The 16,539-nt window shown below is 37.4% G+C and overlaps 1 protein-coding gene across 2 annotated transcripts in view; it reads left to right on the forward strand.

The window, feature by feature from the left end:
* The window catches only part of LOC132101659 (tetraspanin-9-like), a 200,173-nt gene that overhangs the window by 32,140 nt on the left and 151,494 nt on the right, over positions 1 to 16,539 (forward strand). Inside the window, exon 1 of one of the 2 annotated variants that reach the window (XM_059506767.1) lies at positions 3,385 to 3,459. The exons of the other annotated variant lie outside the window; for it this stretch is intronic. Within the exon in view, the coding sequence (XP_059362750.1) occupies positions 3,388 to 3,459 (72 nt within the window). The 5' untranslated portion in view covers positions 3,385 to 3,387. Of the gene's footprint in view, positions 1 to 3,384; positions 3,460 to 16,539 lie in introns of those variants that run through there. 2 annotated transcript variants of the gene reach the window in all.

Consider the following 16,539-nt stretch of genomic DNA (forward strand, 5'->3'; position numbering starts at 1 on the left):
ACGATAAATGTGGCAGATGTTTGGTTCTATTTAACCTCAGTAACTTTTCCTCATCAGAATGCACTTAGGCTTGTGCTCATATGAGATATACACCAGATTTCTCTGAGCAGACGTCAGTGTTCAGTTTCCTTGTGGTGAGGGCCATCTAGTGATGACAAGCTGACAGTATCTTTTTGGGATCTTAAATACAATCCCACAAAAAGCGTTCAGCTTTGAGTGGGTGTTTCAGTGTAGAACCTAAGAATATGTGTTTTTAATTATGTTAGAGCATTATTTTGAGTTCAAACCGTGAACATGTAAAAGAATGCAGTGAAAATATGTCTGCTGTTACTCTTGTGAGTGATTAGACTTATTTTTGTCTAATGAACCTAAAAATTGCAGAATAATCCCATAGAATTTGATTTATGAAGGGACAATGCATATCTAGGGCACATTTCTTGTGCCAATAAGCAAACACCAATAAATAAATAAATAAATAAATAAATAAATAAATAAACCTAGCAACTGCAAATTAATGCTGTGGCAATCACTCACTGCATTCTGGTGGCGAGTTTTGCAAAGGCAAGTATCATTTACAAAATATTTAATCTGATTTTTGATAAATGATCCAGTCTGTTTTGAAAACGTACATGGAAAGTGGTCTTTGATAGAAAAAAAGAAAGAGAAAAGAAAGGAACTCTTCACTTAACTAGGTTTTGATTTTCCGTGGTCTCTATGGCTTTATTATGAGCTTAGAATCCAACAAATAATAATAATAATAATTCATTACATTTATATAGCGCTTTTCTAGGCACTCAAAGCGCTTTACATAGACAGGGGGTATCTCCTCATCCACCACTAGTGTGCAGCATCCACCTGGATGATGCGAAGGCAGCCATAGTGCGCCAGAACGCCCACCACACACCAGCTTACTGGTGGAGAGGAGACAGAGTGATGAAGCCAATCAGCAGATATGGGGATTGTTAGGAGGCCATGATGGTCAGAGGCCAATGGGCGAATTTAGCCAGGATGCCGAGGTCACACCTCTACTCTTTTCGAAAGATATCCTAGGATTTTTACTGACCACAGAGAGTCAGGACCTCGGTTTAACGTCTCATCCGAAGGACGGTGCTTGTTGACAGTATAAGTGTCCCCATCACTACACTAGGGCGCTAGGACCCACACAGACCTCAGGGTGAGCACCCCCTGCTGGCCTCACTAGCACCTCTTCCAGCAGTAACCTAGTTTTCTCAGGAGGTCTCCCATCCAGGTACTGCCCAGGCTCAGCCCTGCTTAGCTTCAGTGGGAAACCGGTCTTGGGCTCCAGGGTGATATGGCTGCTGGCAAGCTATTGTAAGAAACTGGAAATGCTTTCATTTACGTTGAATCATGTCTTTAGGTATGTGTGATGTTTCTAGTAAAGATATCATCTAGCAGAACCTCTGCAGCTTTTGCAAAATCAATACCGCTCAAATTGAAATCTGTCGGCAGCTCTGCTGTAGTACTGGGGGAAGCAGTCGAGGTAATTGGTAACTTCAGAGGCAGTCCATTTGATATCTGTGCACAGGCAAGGAACTCCCACGGGCCATTTATTCATATCATATCATATGGGCATAGGATGGGCATCCCTGACTCAAAATCAATGTGGTTTGTTCTGATTACACTAAAGACAAATTATCCTTATTAGACGCTCATGAGTGATTCTGATTCCATCCACTAGAGGGCAGCATACAGTTTGGTTTCATTAGATGTGCTTCACTATAATCTGCACGAGCATGTTCATAATGTACCACAGCAAGTCACTAATAAATAGGCTAAGACATTGTACCTATTTGTGCTTCCATCTAACATCTGTTTAACAAGCTGTATCCACTTTTGCAAGGTCCTTCTTCATTATACTCAGAACAGGACGAAAGAGACAGTGTGACACATTGAATTAGACCAAATGACTGCTGGGACAGGCAGAGCCATTCATTAAATGTCTTAAAGGAGTAGGTCACCCAAAAAAGATCATTTGCTGGAAATTTACTGACCTTCAAGCCACACAAGATCTAGATTTGTTTTTATCTTTATTGGAAAGATTAAAAAAATAAATATATATATATATATATATATATATATATATATATATATATATATATATATATATATATATATATATATATATATATATATATATATATAACATTACATCAATTACTCAAAGATGGAACCCTCTGAAGTGAATGGGTGCCGTCAGAATGATAGTCCAAACAGCTGATAAAAACATCACAATAATCCAGAATTAATCGACAATAACTCCAGTCCATCAACTGATGTTTGTGTGATTGTAAGAAACAATTTCATCATTAAGGATTTAAAACCATTGCTTATAGCCAGAATATTCCATAATCCATTGTAAGCTTCTTCCATTTAAAAGTCCATCCTCTTTTGTCCTCTCATATCAAAATCAACTGACATGCTTGTTTACAAAGGTTTTGGACTTCAGTTGTAAACTCTGCTTGATCTGTGCATTTTTTTTTCTCTCCTGATTCAGAACTCGCGTAAAGAGTTTAGTATAAATTTGCCAGGAAAAGTTTTATAATTTTTATCAAACAACAATCTGACTTTGCAAACATACAGCTTTTAACGTCATGAGATGTTAACTGATGGACTGGAACTGTGACAATTACTTGTGGATTATATTGACATTTTTATCAGTTGTTTGCACTCTTAATCTGAGGGCACCCATTCACTTCAGACGATCCATCTGTGAGTAATAAATGTAATGCTAGATTTTTACAAATCTGTTGAAACTGATGAAAAAATAAACCCGTCTACATTGTGAATGTACATGTAGATGTAAATTTTCATTTATAGGTGACCTATACCTTTAAAAGGGCGAAAACCCATCCCTGGAGTTTGCTAGTAGTCTCAGCATCTGGTCTCCATGTGATAGCTAGATTGAATGTGTGCGAATGTGACTTGTGATCGTAGCTCCCATAGCCAAAAGTGTGTGTGCATCTGAGTAAGAGTAACAGAATCCCAACGTGATGTGCTGGGATGCTTTAACAGAGTAAATATAGCCAGAGCGGGCAGGGTGAGAGGCCCTCATTGCCCCTGATTCTCCTTCCCGAAGAGTGGGAGAGGAAATCGCCTTACAGTATTAATCACCTATCTCCACATACTTTGAGGCAGGATGTATCATGTTACAGAGCATCCGTGCAATTTTGAGCCTGATTTCCCTTATCATTAATAAATGTATTGAATCAGTGTGGTCATCTTTGCTTTTTAGGTAGGTCCACACATCACCTTGGCAAGTCAGGATGCGGCTCTGCTTTTTTATGGCTTTGCATTGGTTAATTAAGTCCGGCTGCTCCTAAATTGGTCCTGAATTAAGGCCACCCAGCGTCTCCAGGCTCAAGGCTCATGACTGACTGCATACAGCCTGGAAGGATTGATTGGCGAGATGCAGGTCATAGCTATGTTGATGATGCCACGGTAAGTCTATTATTATCAACACTGGCCAGATCACCGTTCCTTTTATGGGATCATTAAATGTGTTGAGTCATTATGGTCGTACATCAAGGTGACTCAAGGGAAGGGTCATATTTTTTCATGTGCAAAGGTTCATAGTCAAATATCTGCTGATGTTAGGCAGGTTTTTTTTATTTTTGAGGCTTGTTCTTTGTAAGGATATTTTACAGCACGTGTGGATCCGTTTATCAAACTCTGTTGACATGCTCTGTAATTCAAAATGCATTAAAATATATTTATTAGCCCATTAAGTTGCACTTGGTAAACAGCATCGGTGTTCTCTTTTGTTGTCAAATGCTCTTCCAGCTTCAAATGAACTTTTTGACGGAATGATGGGAAGTCATTTTTGATCATGACGAAGTCGTTTTCTGTTGCATGTCGGGAAGAAATTAACGCAGTGAAAATCGCATCTGTTACACTTAGTGTAGTATGTAAATTAAAATAAAATCTTACAGACTACCATTCTAACTTTTAGGGTCGCTAAGATTGTTAATGTATTTAAAATATCTCTCTTATTCTCATCAAGACTGAATTTATTTGATTAAAATACAGTTAAAACAGCAATATTATAAAATATTATTACAATTTAAAATTGCTGTTTTCTGTTTAAATAAATTTAAAGAATAATTTATTGCTATAATAGCAATACTGAATTTTCAGCATCATTTCTCAAGTCTTCAGTGTTACATGATGCTTCTGAAATCATTCTCATGTGCTAATTTTGTTTTTTATTGTCTAAATCGTGCCGCTTAATATTTTGATTGAAGCCATGAAATAGAAATCTTTTGTAGCGTAAATGTCTTCAGTGTCAAGTGATCAATTTAATGTCTTTGCTAAAAATAATACATATATATATATTCACACATGTTAGCTGGGGCCTGATTATATATTATATATAAAAATATGTATGTGTATATAAAATATGTATACGTGTATATATGTGTGTGCATGTGTGTGTGTGTATGTATGTGTATGTATATATGTATGTATATATGTATGTGTATATATATATATATATATATATATATATATATATATATATATATATATATATATATATATATATATATATATATATATATATATATATATATATATATATATATATAGATATATATATATATATATATATATATATAGATATATATAGATATATGCACACACACACGCATGCACATACATACATATTTAAATGCATATGTGTATATATATATATGTATGTGTGTGTATTAAATTTAGTAACTAGAGTAAGCAGAATTTCCTCGTTACTATGGATCAGTTTGGTAAGGTCAGTTGCATGGCTCGTTCCCACAGGGAACGAAATAGGGAAAATAGTTTTTTTTTTTCAGTGGTAGCGTTTCATAGAGCACTGGGTCTCAGTGTGTTTCACAGGGAGCATGCAGATTTGCCTTATCGTTTGCTTCTCAGCATGAAGGTAACTGCATAACTGAGATCGAGTTGCATGTAATGCCAGTCTTTGAAATGATGAAAGACACCCATAAAGTGGGAATCTTGTTGCCACAGAAATCCGTCACACATGTTGGCCGGGGCCTGATTAATACCCTTGTGAAAATTCTTCTCAACATGACTGGGGTTCGTTTCTGCAAACTGAGCATGCCATTTTAAACCGAATCAAGAATTCCTCTATAAGCACTCGGGGCGTTTATCGCCTTCCTTGGTTTCCTATGGCCAATGGCACACTACCTGATTATGATCTCCTCCTCTTTTAAGTTTTAAAGTTCTCAGCAGCATGGAAACATCTAGTACTGTTCTCCGTCCAGAATAGTCATAAATATGCAGCAGTATGTTATTCTATTCAGAAGCTCCGGCAGGACTCATTAAGCATGGCCCGTCGCCATTGTAAGGTCATTTTGGACCAATTGCTTGGGAATCTTGAAGAGGAAGGGGACACTAAATGTCCGGCTCTGGATATTGGGAAGGTTTTGTTGGAATTGCAAGGATGACTAAGTTGGTAGTCTTAACTTACTTTTTTTTTTTTTGAAAAGTAAAAATGTTAACAAATCAATCATTTATGGCAGCAAAAGTGAATTTACAACTCTTAAACGGATAGTTCATCCAAAAATGAAAATTTGATGTTTATCTGCTTAGCCCTAGGGCATCCAAGATGTAGGTGACTTTATTTCTTCAGTAGAACATAAACAGAGATTTTTAACTCTAACCGTTGAAGTCTGTTAGTCCCATAATGTCAGTCGATGGGAATCACTGGTTTGAGAGTAAAAGAAAAAAACATAATTAAAACATAATTAAACCCTGCGGCTTGTGATGATACATTGTTGTGTAAAGACAAATTGTCATTTTTGGGTGAACTATCCCTTTAAAAGCAACCTGTGGATATGAGGGTTGTATTCGCCCCCTAGTGGCAATGGCAATGAAATTTGATCATGAACCACGTTTTTGCAAAGAGCCTAACAATCAGAGCACTGAAACTAAACTAAACTACACATGCATGAAGAGGAAAATATATTAAGTAATATATATTACTATTCACGTCTAGGTGTATACATACATTTGGATTATTTAAATCATGGAACTATCTATCCTATGTTTAATATATTTCTGGTCAGGCCAGCTTTAAACACTATTTATTGATTTTTGATTATTTTTGTTCTTTCTGAGAAGCTATTTTGGCAGTCACAGCTATCAGTGATCGTTTTGCAGTTTTTAGATAAATAATAAAAGCTTCAATTAATTAAATAGAGCTCGGAGTAGCCCCACTTTCTTTGCACTCTATTATAATGCAATGAAAGGCAGCAATTAAGGCTCTGCTTGTTCTGGCTTTTAAAGTCTCTTGGTTTCTAAAGTTAAAGATCTACAGTAGGCTGATAGCCTGAAGACTGCAGGTATAATCCTTGGGAAGACAGATCTGTCAACTATAGAGCTGCTTGCATCCTCTATCAAGATTGTGCCTTTGAGCGAAGAAGCACTTAAACCCAGGTTCCTCGAGGTGACCTGTCCTTTCAGTGTACTGTAAGTCACTTTGGATAAAAGCATCTCCAAAGTGAATGGTAACTAGCAGGACATACTGTAGCAAACACTTTAGTTTAGTTCTGTTTCCAACCTGAGACAGAAGCACAGTATGTCCTTGGTTGAGATTGAGAACACCAAATGTTTTATAACTTATATTGAAAATGTTTTGTGAATATCCACCACACAGATCAAGGTTCGATTTAGTCCAGAATATAACTAAAGTGCTTATGCTTTAAATGTCTTAAAGAAAAAGATAACCAAAAACTGAAAGTTTTGTACCTGTGGTTAAAAATGCACTATTTGAAATAAAATATTTCTGATAAAAATGTATTGTTTTATTTAGTTAATAATAATACTAAAAATATTGAATCGTCTTAAATATTTTGCATGGTTTGAAATAAAATGTTTCTGATAAAAGTTATGATAATAAAATAAAAATCAGGTTTGCAGTGCTTGTTTGTAGGGTTACACAATGTGCTCAAAAATGTAAAATGAATAAATATTTTATTTAGTTAATAATAATAAATTGTCTTGCATATTTATTTTACAGTGAAATGTTCCAGTAGTGATATTTGTTGTTTAATAATGAATTTAAGAACGACAATAATAATAATCGCTAAATAAAAAAATAAAATAAAATAATAATAGTAATAAGTATATGTTTAATTGTAAACATATAATAATTGTATAATTATAATAAAAGTAATAATTGAATATGTTACAGTAAAATGACAGTAGTAATATTTCTTATTTTATTTCGTTAATAATAATAATAATATTAGTTGTCTTAAATATTTATTTTACAGTAAAATGTTCCAATTTTGTTTAATATTTTTAGATAATAATAATAATAATACATTGTCTTAAATGTATTTTACAGTCAGATGTTCCAAAAGTTATTTCTTATTTTGTTTAATATTGTATTTAGTTATTAATAATAATAATAATAATAATAACAATAATGATAACAATCATACTACTAAAAATACTAATAATAAAAACTTGATTAATTTGGATCTAATTGGATGTAAAATTATTCATTTGATTAATTGTGCAGCTTTATGTGTGGTTTGACTGTATAAAGTGTACACCTTAGTAGCATGTAGAACTTTGTGGTGTTGTTGACCTGTGATGACCTTTATTCTCTTTCTGTTAATGCAGCTCTTCACCTCTGTTAGTTTAGCATCATGATCCATAAGAGTCTAGACGGGTGTTCACGTTCTCTGTGTGATGCCCAGACCGAAGGTTTGTGCTCACTCCCAGACAACAGCCCTGTATTCCTTTAAAGACTCCCTGGGTGGTGACTCTACTTAACAACAGTACATTTCTCTCATCTTTATGCTCAGGAGCGGATGTGAGGGCATGTCAGAGGCTGTTGTTGTGCATCACTTTGACTGTGTGTGTGTGTGTGTGTGTGTGTGTGTGTGTGTGTAATGATTACGGTCGCAACCCATCATCCCAGTTTTCCACCTCTGGTGTAGCTGCTATCTGTGTGTCACTTACATCTTTACAGATGATAAGCCTTTTCATTATCCATTTCATCTCAAGTTCAAGCACCCACCAAAGCGATTGGGAGTTTTGTATATTTTATGATTATTCAGACATCCTGATTCAATTGGTCTTTCCGCTTTCTGCAAGGTGCCGTCTCGCTCCTGGACTCTTTTGATCTGTTCTCTGCACTGAAAAGTCCATTACTTGGGATTTTTGTAGGATGGTAATGTACTACAAATCCAGCAGAGGAACATTTCAGCAAGATTGACGGTCTTCTACGTACTTTGCTCATTTCATTCACTTGCACACTTTTCCTTAATGGTGTCCCGGTCTGTCACTATAACACCAGAAAGCTTGCAGGACTTATGGGTAATGCAGAAGAGAATCGATGATGAAAGCATAGTCAAGATTAAGTGTGAATCCTGCAGCTCCAAGATGGGAAAAACACTGAGCCTTGACTTTCTTACCTGCTGTGTTGGATTGGGGTTCTTCTAAATGTTCTGCTGTAGTCTTTGCTTCTCTCTACAACTCTAAGACACATTTTGGTCACTAGGATGGACATTTAAAGCAGTTTGGACATTTAAAACTGCAAAAGAAGCATATTTATGTTGATATAAAAACTGTTTTTCTTTTTGAGTTCATTTTACCTCGAATTCACAACTTGGGTAAAAGATTCTTTCTTTTACTGTGCTGGTTGACAAATTTCTGTCGACCTCAACTTTAAGTTCAGATGCCCTATTTATCCCAGACCGGGCTGTCCATGAATTGAGCAAAGCCAGTTATGGGGTCTGTCCCCAGTGACCTGTCCTGGCCTAGCCTAGCCTGTGTGTGTGTGTGTGTGTGTGTGTGTGTGTGTGTGTCAGGGAGAGAGATTTTATGAGCTGCCATAAGCTCATGAGGAATCTCACCATGGCCAAGTCTACATTCACAGGCTCCTATAAAGCCATTTGAGGGATAAAGTGAACAGGGAGGTCGCTGGACTGTATCCGGTATCCCTGTGTGAGTTTACTAAATAAAAGGAAAGGAAAATGGAGAACTTTTAGTGTGGAACCCAGTGTGTAGTTTTGCACCAGCTTATTGTGAGCAAGCAAGACGTAAATGAGCAGGCTGCATTAATCTCACAGTTGATCAAGTCAGCCCTAAGCATGTCTCCTTATCCCACAGAAAGCAACTTTTCCTTTATTTTATGCAAGGACTCATAATTTAAAAATGACAAGGGAGCGAATGGCTTTTTAAAATGGACCATTAGGAGGCATATTACTACTTAAGTTGTCAAATTACATAATCGCTCGATAAAGATGAACTGTAGTTTGAGTTCAGTGTGTTTACCTTTGAAAAGCAGCTATTGTGAAGTGAAGTGAAGTGAAGTGACATTCAGCCAAGTATGGTGACCCATACTCAGAATTTGTGCTCTGCATTTAACCCATCCGAAATGCACACACACAGAGCAGTGAACACACACACACACTGTGAGCACACACCCGGAGCAGTGGGCAGCCATTTATGCTGCGGCGCCCGGGGAGCAGTTGGGGGTTCGATGCCTTGCTCAAGGGCACCTAAGTCGTGGTATTGAGGGTGGAGAGAGAACTGTACATGCACTCCCCCCCCCACCCACAATTCCAGCCAGCCCGGGACTCGAACTCACAACCTTTCGATTGGGAGTCCGACTCTCTAACCATTAGGCCACGACTTCTATTGCTGTATAGTTCACTCAAAAATTTACTAGGACTGTTTCTCCCAATGTAGTAAAACGTCATTTTAATTATCAGATATTGATTCTTAAAACATACAGTAGGATCGATCTTTTAGTTGTGCTGATTTCAGTTGATGCGTGAATATAACACCACTAAACCAAATTTGTAGTGCACACCTCCCATCCAATAATCGCAATAAGCGTTCTCTGTTACATTTATTAAAAAACAAGTCTCTATTTTACCATGAAATTCAAACAATGCAGTTTTGGTGCTTTTTATTCTGACGTGACCGATCACTGTAGCCGCCTCAGTTCAAGAGGCAGTTTATGTATGTTTTATTTCATCTGTATTTGAATGAAAAGTTGTCTTGGGTTTAAATTTCAGCCATAAACTGGGAAATATAAAATTAGCCTTATGTACAATTTTGTATACAAGTCAGTTTATTTAAATGTTAATGATTAGATCTAAAAATAAAAAGTAATTATTCATTTTTAATCTATGGCTGTTGTTGATGTTATTATAATAGTAATGTACCAATAGAGGGTTCCAAGTTTTTTTCCTTTAGAAAATTTGATGCGAGTCTAAATAATTTCCACATGAATTGATAGTGAACTGAATACATTTGTGAAATGTTTGTATTGTCTCCAATGTTTATGGTTATTTTCCGTATTTGTATCCATTTTAGTCCCAGTTTGGAGCTTCGCCTTATCCCTTTGTTTCTGTTGTCTAAACTCGATCTGTCTCTGGATTATGCTTTCTTCATTTACAGCGCTGCAGGGTTGTCGTATGACACCCCATGCATCTACCTGAGCTCTCTGTATTAATGCTTGTGCCTGTTTAGCCTCTCTGCAGCTTTCCCTCAATTCAGCCCACTGCCCAAACAACACACAGTTCTCAGCCGCTGGGGAGACGCTAACAAACTCCAGCAGATCTCTCTACTGGGGGTGTCTTTAATTCATCTTGGAAAAGTTGTCCCTTGAGAACAGGTGGCTGTAGCTGCCACATGGAGCTTGAGGTGCCAGAGGTCATTACTAGCTGCTTTATTGTCCACAGCAGTCTGTGAAGGGACTTGTGGCGTGTGCTGCAAAATCAAGGTTATGGCCAGGGGTCAGATGACATGGGCTGCTCCCATGTGGCTCCACAGGGCAACTAATGAACTGTCGGAGGTAATGAAATGCCTTCTGGCCTGAGAGAGTACAATACATGTGCATCTAGTGCTTACAAGTGCTTAAGTTTATTCCTTCCTCCTTTGTGTATTTATATGAATGGGCACGAGGAAAGTGGCAGCAGTGATTAATCATGAAAATTGCATGCCTGGATAAAAAAGCATTTAATTTTAAATTTTCTGATTTAGTTACAGTGTCGGTACCTTACGGTGTGATTTGAAGTTGGGACAGAACTGAACACAGCCCATATGTTTACATGCATTTTAAATGTTTAATTTCAGCTGGGCTTAAACAGTCATTTGTCTTTTTTAAATGTAAATTCTTTAGTTCAACTGAAACGTTGTCAGACTAACGGACCTAGTTAATGTGATTGTGACTTGTTCAGCATGTATAGACAAAATTCTTGAATAATTAGGTCATTTCTATATTGAAATAGTATTCATATCCAAAAAAATGTGTGTGTTTGTGTATATGTATATATTTGTTTCTTGATACTGCTTCCTGAAAAGTCACGTATGTGGTTTAATGCTAACAAACTATGAAAAGCAAATGTAATTAAAGACGTCTAACCAATGTAGATGTAAAAATAAAATAGCACAGATAATTGCAGTCAAAATGACCCACATGCTCATCCCTTTTTCTGAATATGATTAATATTTAAGTTTAACTTTTAAGAGGTCTTCTGTATTCATCTGCTCTATTCTGACCTTTCAAAGTTTCTTTTAGAATTCTACATTCACAGTATGACTTCTCGATATCTCTAGCCTTGTAGGATCCAGTAAGTGGAAGCTGAAAACTACATATTGTCCTCTACCATATGGTCCATGCATTTATTGTTTCCACTCTTTTTTTATATTCCTCTCCTCATCTGCCTCCTGCCTTGAGTGCTTTCCCCCTTATTTAGCCCTTGTTGTACCCATGTTGCGCTTTTCTGTGGCATTCAACCCTTTAGCACACATCTATCATGCTAGCAAGCAGGGATGTTTGAATCACGGGTAACAAGCAGCCAAAGAGCTGCTATTTATAGCACCTGCCCCACAGCCTTGGAGCGGCACATCGGCGTAACAAAAAACCTATTAATCTTTTTTCTCTACTTGTTTAACTCATACTGGCATTCCTGTGGCATTTTAAATAACAATGAGTATCGATGTATGTTAATATCTGCTCTTAGACCGCTATGAACACAACGCTCTAAATCTCTTCTCAGGCAATTCCACAACTGATTTGGTAAATTGTTTCCTCAGCACTCAAATCACGATCATCTGATGCATACACTGACTTGATTTTTATTCAAACCTTTCTTTCATCCCCTTTAATCCTTTCAACCGAGAGTCTGTTAGTTGAAATAGCACTAGAGAGGTGCATTGGGACATTTTTTTTATCATGCAGTGCAAAAAGGCTTACATCCCAAAGGAAACTAAGTAAGGACCAATTTGTTTTATCTGAAGAATAGCTCACTGAGTAACTGAATCTCACTGAAAATATTTCCCCCAGGTTCACAGAGAAACTCTAGCGAGGCTTGTGCAATGATGTCATGCTGCCTTTAGGATGATGTGCCGTATCAGGGCTCCTGAAGGGCGCTGACAGCTCATCCTGTAGTTATGCCACACTCGCTGCTCACTGTACAGAGCCACGGCAAGTGTCTGAGCGGGATCAGAGGGGCTGAATATCTCGGGCTTGTTGGGGGATGGAGAGAGATTCACAGCTGCTGTTCACCACTCAGAATTCCACCGGCTACTCAACCATTCACATTTGTTAAAATTTGGCCAGCTCTGGGAATCTTGGCTAAGTTGTCGTTTCAGGTGCCAGCATTTGCATGGGGATCAGGAAGGAAATTCCTTGTAAAAGGAGATGGATGGTGCGGCTGTGGACTGGTGTGCATTTTCAGAGTTGACCACTGAAGTGCCTTTCCTTAATTACGTGAATGATGGTACAATATAAAACTTTAGATTTGTGGTCATTGGTTATAAATATATAAACACTGTTTATGATGCACAACTGTTTAAAAGTTTCAAGGAGAAGAAATTTTTACAAATACTTTTATTCTGCAAGGATGGGTTAAATTGTTCAAAAAGTGACAACCCCCCCCCCCACACCAAATCGGAATATTAGAAAACTTCTGTAGATTAGATGTATATTTCTGAAGGATCATGTGGCACTAAACACTCGAATGGCTGCTGAAAATACAGCTTTGCCATCACAGGAATAGTTCAGTTTTAAATGTATTAAAATAGAAAACATTTTAAATTGTGACTTCTAACAAAAACATTTAAAAATCATAAAAAAAACTTTTTTTTGTTGTTGCGTATATAATATTACGGAGTAATTTTATTAATGCAGTTCTTCATTTGGGTATTCACTAACTAACCAACTAACTAAATGGAAAAAAAATAAAGTACGCAAACTAATGGCTTCACCAGAATCACGTACCATCTAATGCTAAACTCAGAGCCCATGGTAGATATGTTTGTAAAGGTTTATACAGATTTGTTAAAGGGGTCATATGATGCTGCTAAAAAGACATTGTTTTGTATTTGGTGTAATGAAATGTGTTTACGTGGTTTAAGGTTAAGATAAACATACTATTTTCCACATACTGTACATTTATTGTTTCTCCTCTATGCCCCGCCTTCTGAAACACGTCGATTTTCACAAGGCTCATCTCTCTGAAAAGCGAGATGTGTTGTGATTGGCCAGCTATCCAGTGTGCTGTGATTGGCTACATGCCTCAAGCCTGTGACAGAAATGTTACGCCTCTTAACATATGGTGATGCCTCGTCCAGCCAGAGCGACGAGACAAAAACATAAAACCCATTATAAACGTGATATAAACATGATTTCTTTTGGAAGGCAAAAGCAAAGTAGTTTTGCTTTCTCAACGAAACAGCGTCACACGCCACTGCCTTGAGTGAGCAGAAGTTGGAGGCCTAGAGTGAGCCGTGACCGGCTTGAGTGAGCAGAGGTGGGCGGCTTGAGAACGGTGTGGCAGGCGGATTCTATGAAGGAGCGTACCTTGGTCTTGCAGCAACCACATGTGACGACCCTGGGCTGGACGCCACTTCATCCACGATAAAAGCCGATTCAGCAATCCACAGTGCAAAGTTGATGTATTTCCTCAGCAACCAGCCCCAGGCATGACAAAGCGGTTATCGTCCTCTTTTGAAAGGCCAAACAAAGTAGTTTTGCTTTCACAGTGAAACACACAGCGTCTATACGTCATGGCAGCGGCAACAACAATACTACAATGAGAATAAAAGGTACGCCTTCTTTCTTTGCATGAACATCTGGGTGGCATTATGCAAATCTTCCCACATACTGACGTAGGGATGTGGGGGCGTGTTAGAATGAGCCTTTCAGGGGGGTGTGGACGAGTGTTAACTTTTATAAAGAAGATCTCTTTGGATTTGACACTTTAGTCTTTGCATCTTCACAGATCTTCTTTATTCACCAAGAGCTTGTAACACTCTAAAAAGAAAGGACAATTTGAAATTGCATCATATTGACCCCCTTTAAAAAATAAAATTATCTTTCGAGAAAATGAATAGGGATTTTGACTTCAGGAACCCGACTGTTGCACTCTATTAGCCCTGTGCTATTATTTTATTGTCACGAGATCCTAATATATGGTGAAAAATGCATGCTGTTTGCTATTTCCAAGGTCAAATGCTAAGCTGTAAGCTTATTTTATCAAGGGCTGAATGTAAATTGCTGGACAGTGCTGGCATCGTGATTAAAAATGATAATAAGATTGGCATCATGATGAAAATGATAATAAGATTGGCGTTTGTCACAGAGATTTTTTTAACCTCTAATTTGTAAATGACACATGGTCATGCATATGTCATGCAATATGCCATATACACTCTTTTTTTCCACATCCCTGATCTTTCCAGTACCACTCTCCACATATCTGCCTGAACACAAAACAGCAACATGAGCATGTGCCAAAGGTGACTGGCTGCTTTGTGTCGTAATTATAAAGCAGAAGGTGAAGACAAGGACTGCCTGCCCTCTTACGCCCACCCCACGCCGCAGGGTTAGTCTTAATAAAGATTATCATCAGATAAGTCTGCATTCCCTTGGGTATGTTTGGTGCAGTTGGAGGATGCGATCTCGTCAGCGACAATAAAAAGCTAATCACAGATAATCACCTCGCTGCAGGCAGGCTGTGCTTATATCTCCACTTTCACTGAACTATTGAGTTTGTGGCGTACAGGAGAGGCTTTTCAATCGGCCCACCAGCTGCTGCTCAGGTGCACACTTTATTTTGACTGTTTGTCGAAAAACAACACTTTAATAAAGGAGACGTATGAGTAATCGACAAGAGAGACGAGATGGTATTTGTGTAAACAAAGGGTTTGCTTTGTCTGCTTTTCTTTCTTCAAGAGCTGTTGAAGTTCAAAAGCTTACTTTTACAACATACCATCGAACAAAATACAAAGCACTGAAAGATAGAAAAATCAATGAGCCTTTTGTGAAATGATTTTTATCAGGATTAATTCAGCCGTATAGGTCTTTTCCTTGTGTTCTTTGTTCACTTTCTTGTTTTATTTCTTCACGCTCTCCTCCATTATAAAAACTGGATGAGCTTGCGGCCACAAACCGTTAATTGCCTCTCATACATAAAGCCTCATTCTCGGTTTAATGTGGCACTGTATCCTCCTGCTGGCGATGCTAGACAACCCTCTGGTGCTTTTTCTTTTTGCATAATCTTAACGAGTAAAGCCCTCGTTACATCCCTGCAGCTGAGGCAACGTCACTCATAGTGCTCTCAGTTTACTCTCCTTTTCCCTTCTCCACAGCAGTTGGCAAACTGGAGTCCTCACTTCCTAATCCCCCCTATAAACAACACAAGAGCAGTCATTTACATAGCCCATTAGGATCGGCACTGAATGGGAGAGTCCGCACTGTTTAATGGAAAACATTATATTGCAAATTAATATTTTATGGAGAGGATGCTGTTGACATGCTGCGACGACGCTGTGCTACTGTGGCATGCATTACTCATGTGTTAGACTGTGGAGAGGGCTTTTCTACTGACAGCAGATTAGACAGTCACCCGTCAGAAATGTTCATGTCACTCCACAGGACTGTTACTTAATCTCTTTGATCAAGCTCAAACCTGTTGAATTGATGTTTCAGTTTTGATGGATCAGTTGATGTTAGTACATTTGAAACAGAATTTTGGATTTCAGTATTTTCTAATCATGCAGTACACTACATTTTATCAATTCAAAAAAGTGCCATCCACGGCTCATATCATAATTTATTTTATTTTATTATCTTTGTAGTTTAGTGTTCTTTTTCCCCCAGAATGAGTTCTAATTTTTATAGCTACTATTATTTTTTAGGGCTTCCATAGTTAATGTACCAACTAATATTATCAGCATAAAATTTCTTAGTAATTTTAATTGGTATCTAGTGCCATTTTTTTTGTTTAATACAGGCGGTTTGTTGTGTTTACTAGTTATAATGTGCCTATGACTAACTATGTGTGTAATTAGTACTTTTGAACTTCATTTTAAATATTATATCTATTATTTTAGCATTTCTAATAGTTAGAAAATATAATATATATATATATATATATATATATATATATATATATATATATATATATATACTTTTGGTGAACTGGCAAAATTCCCTAAACACCTTTTGGGCTGCAGTATATTTGAAAGATAGGAAGTACAGAAGTGCTGCTG

The sequence above is a fragment of the Carassius carassius genome, chromosome 23 (genome assembly GCF_963082965.1).
Source record: "Carassius carassius chromosome 23, fCarCar2.1, whole genome shotgun sequence".
NCBI lineage: Eukaryota > Metazoa > Chordata > Actinopteri > Cypriniformes > Cyprinidae > Carassius > Carassius carassius.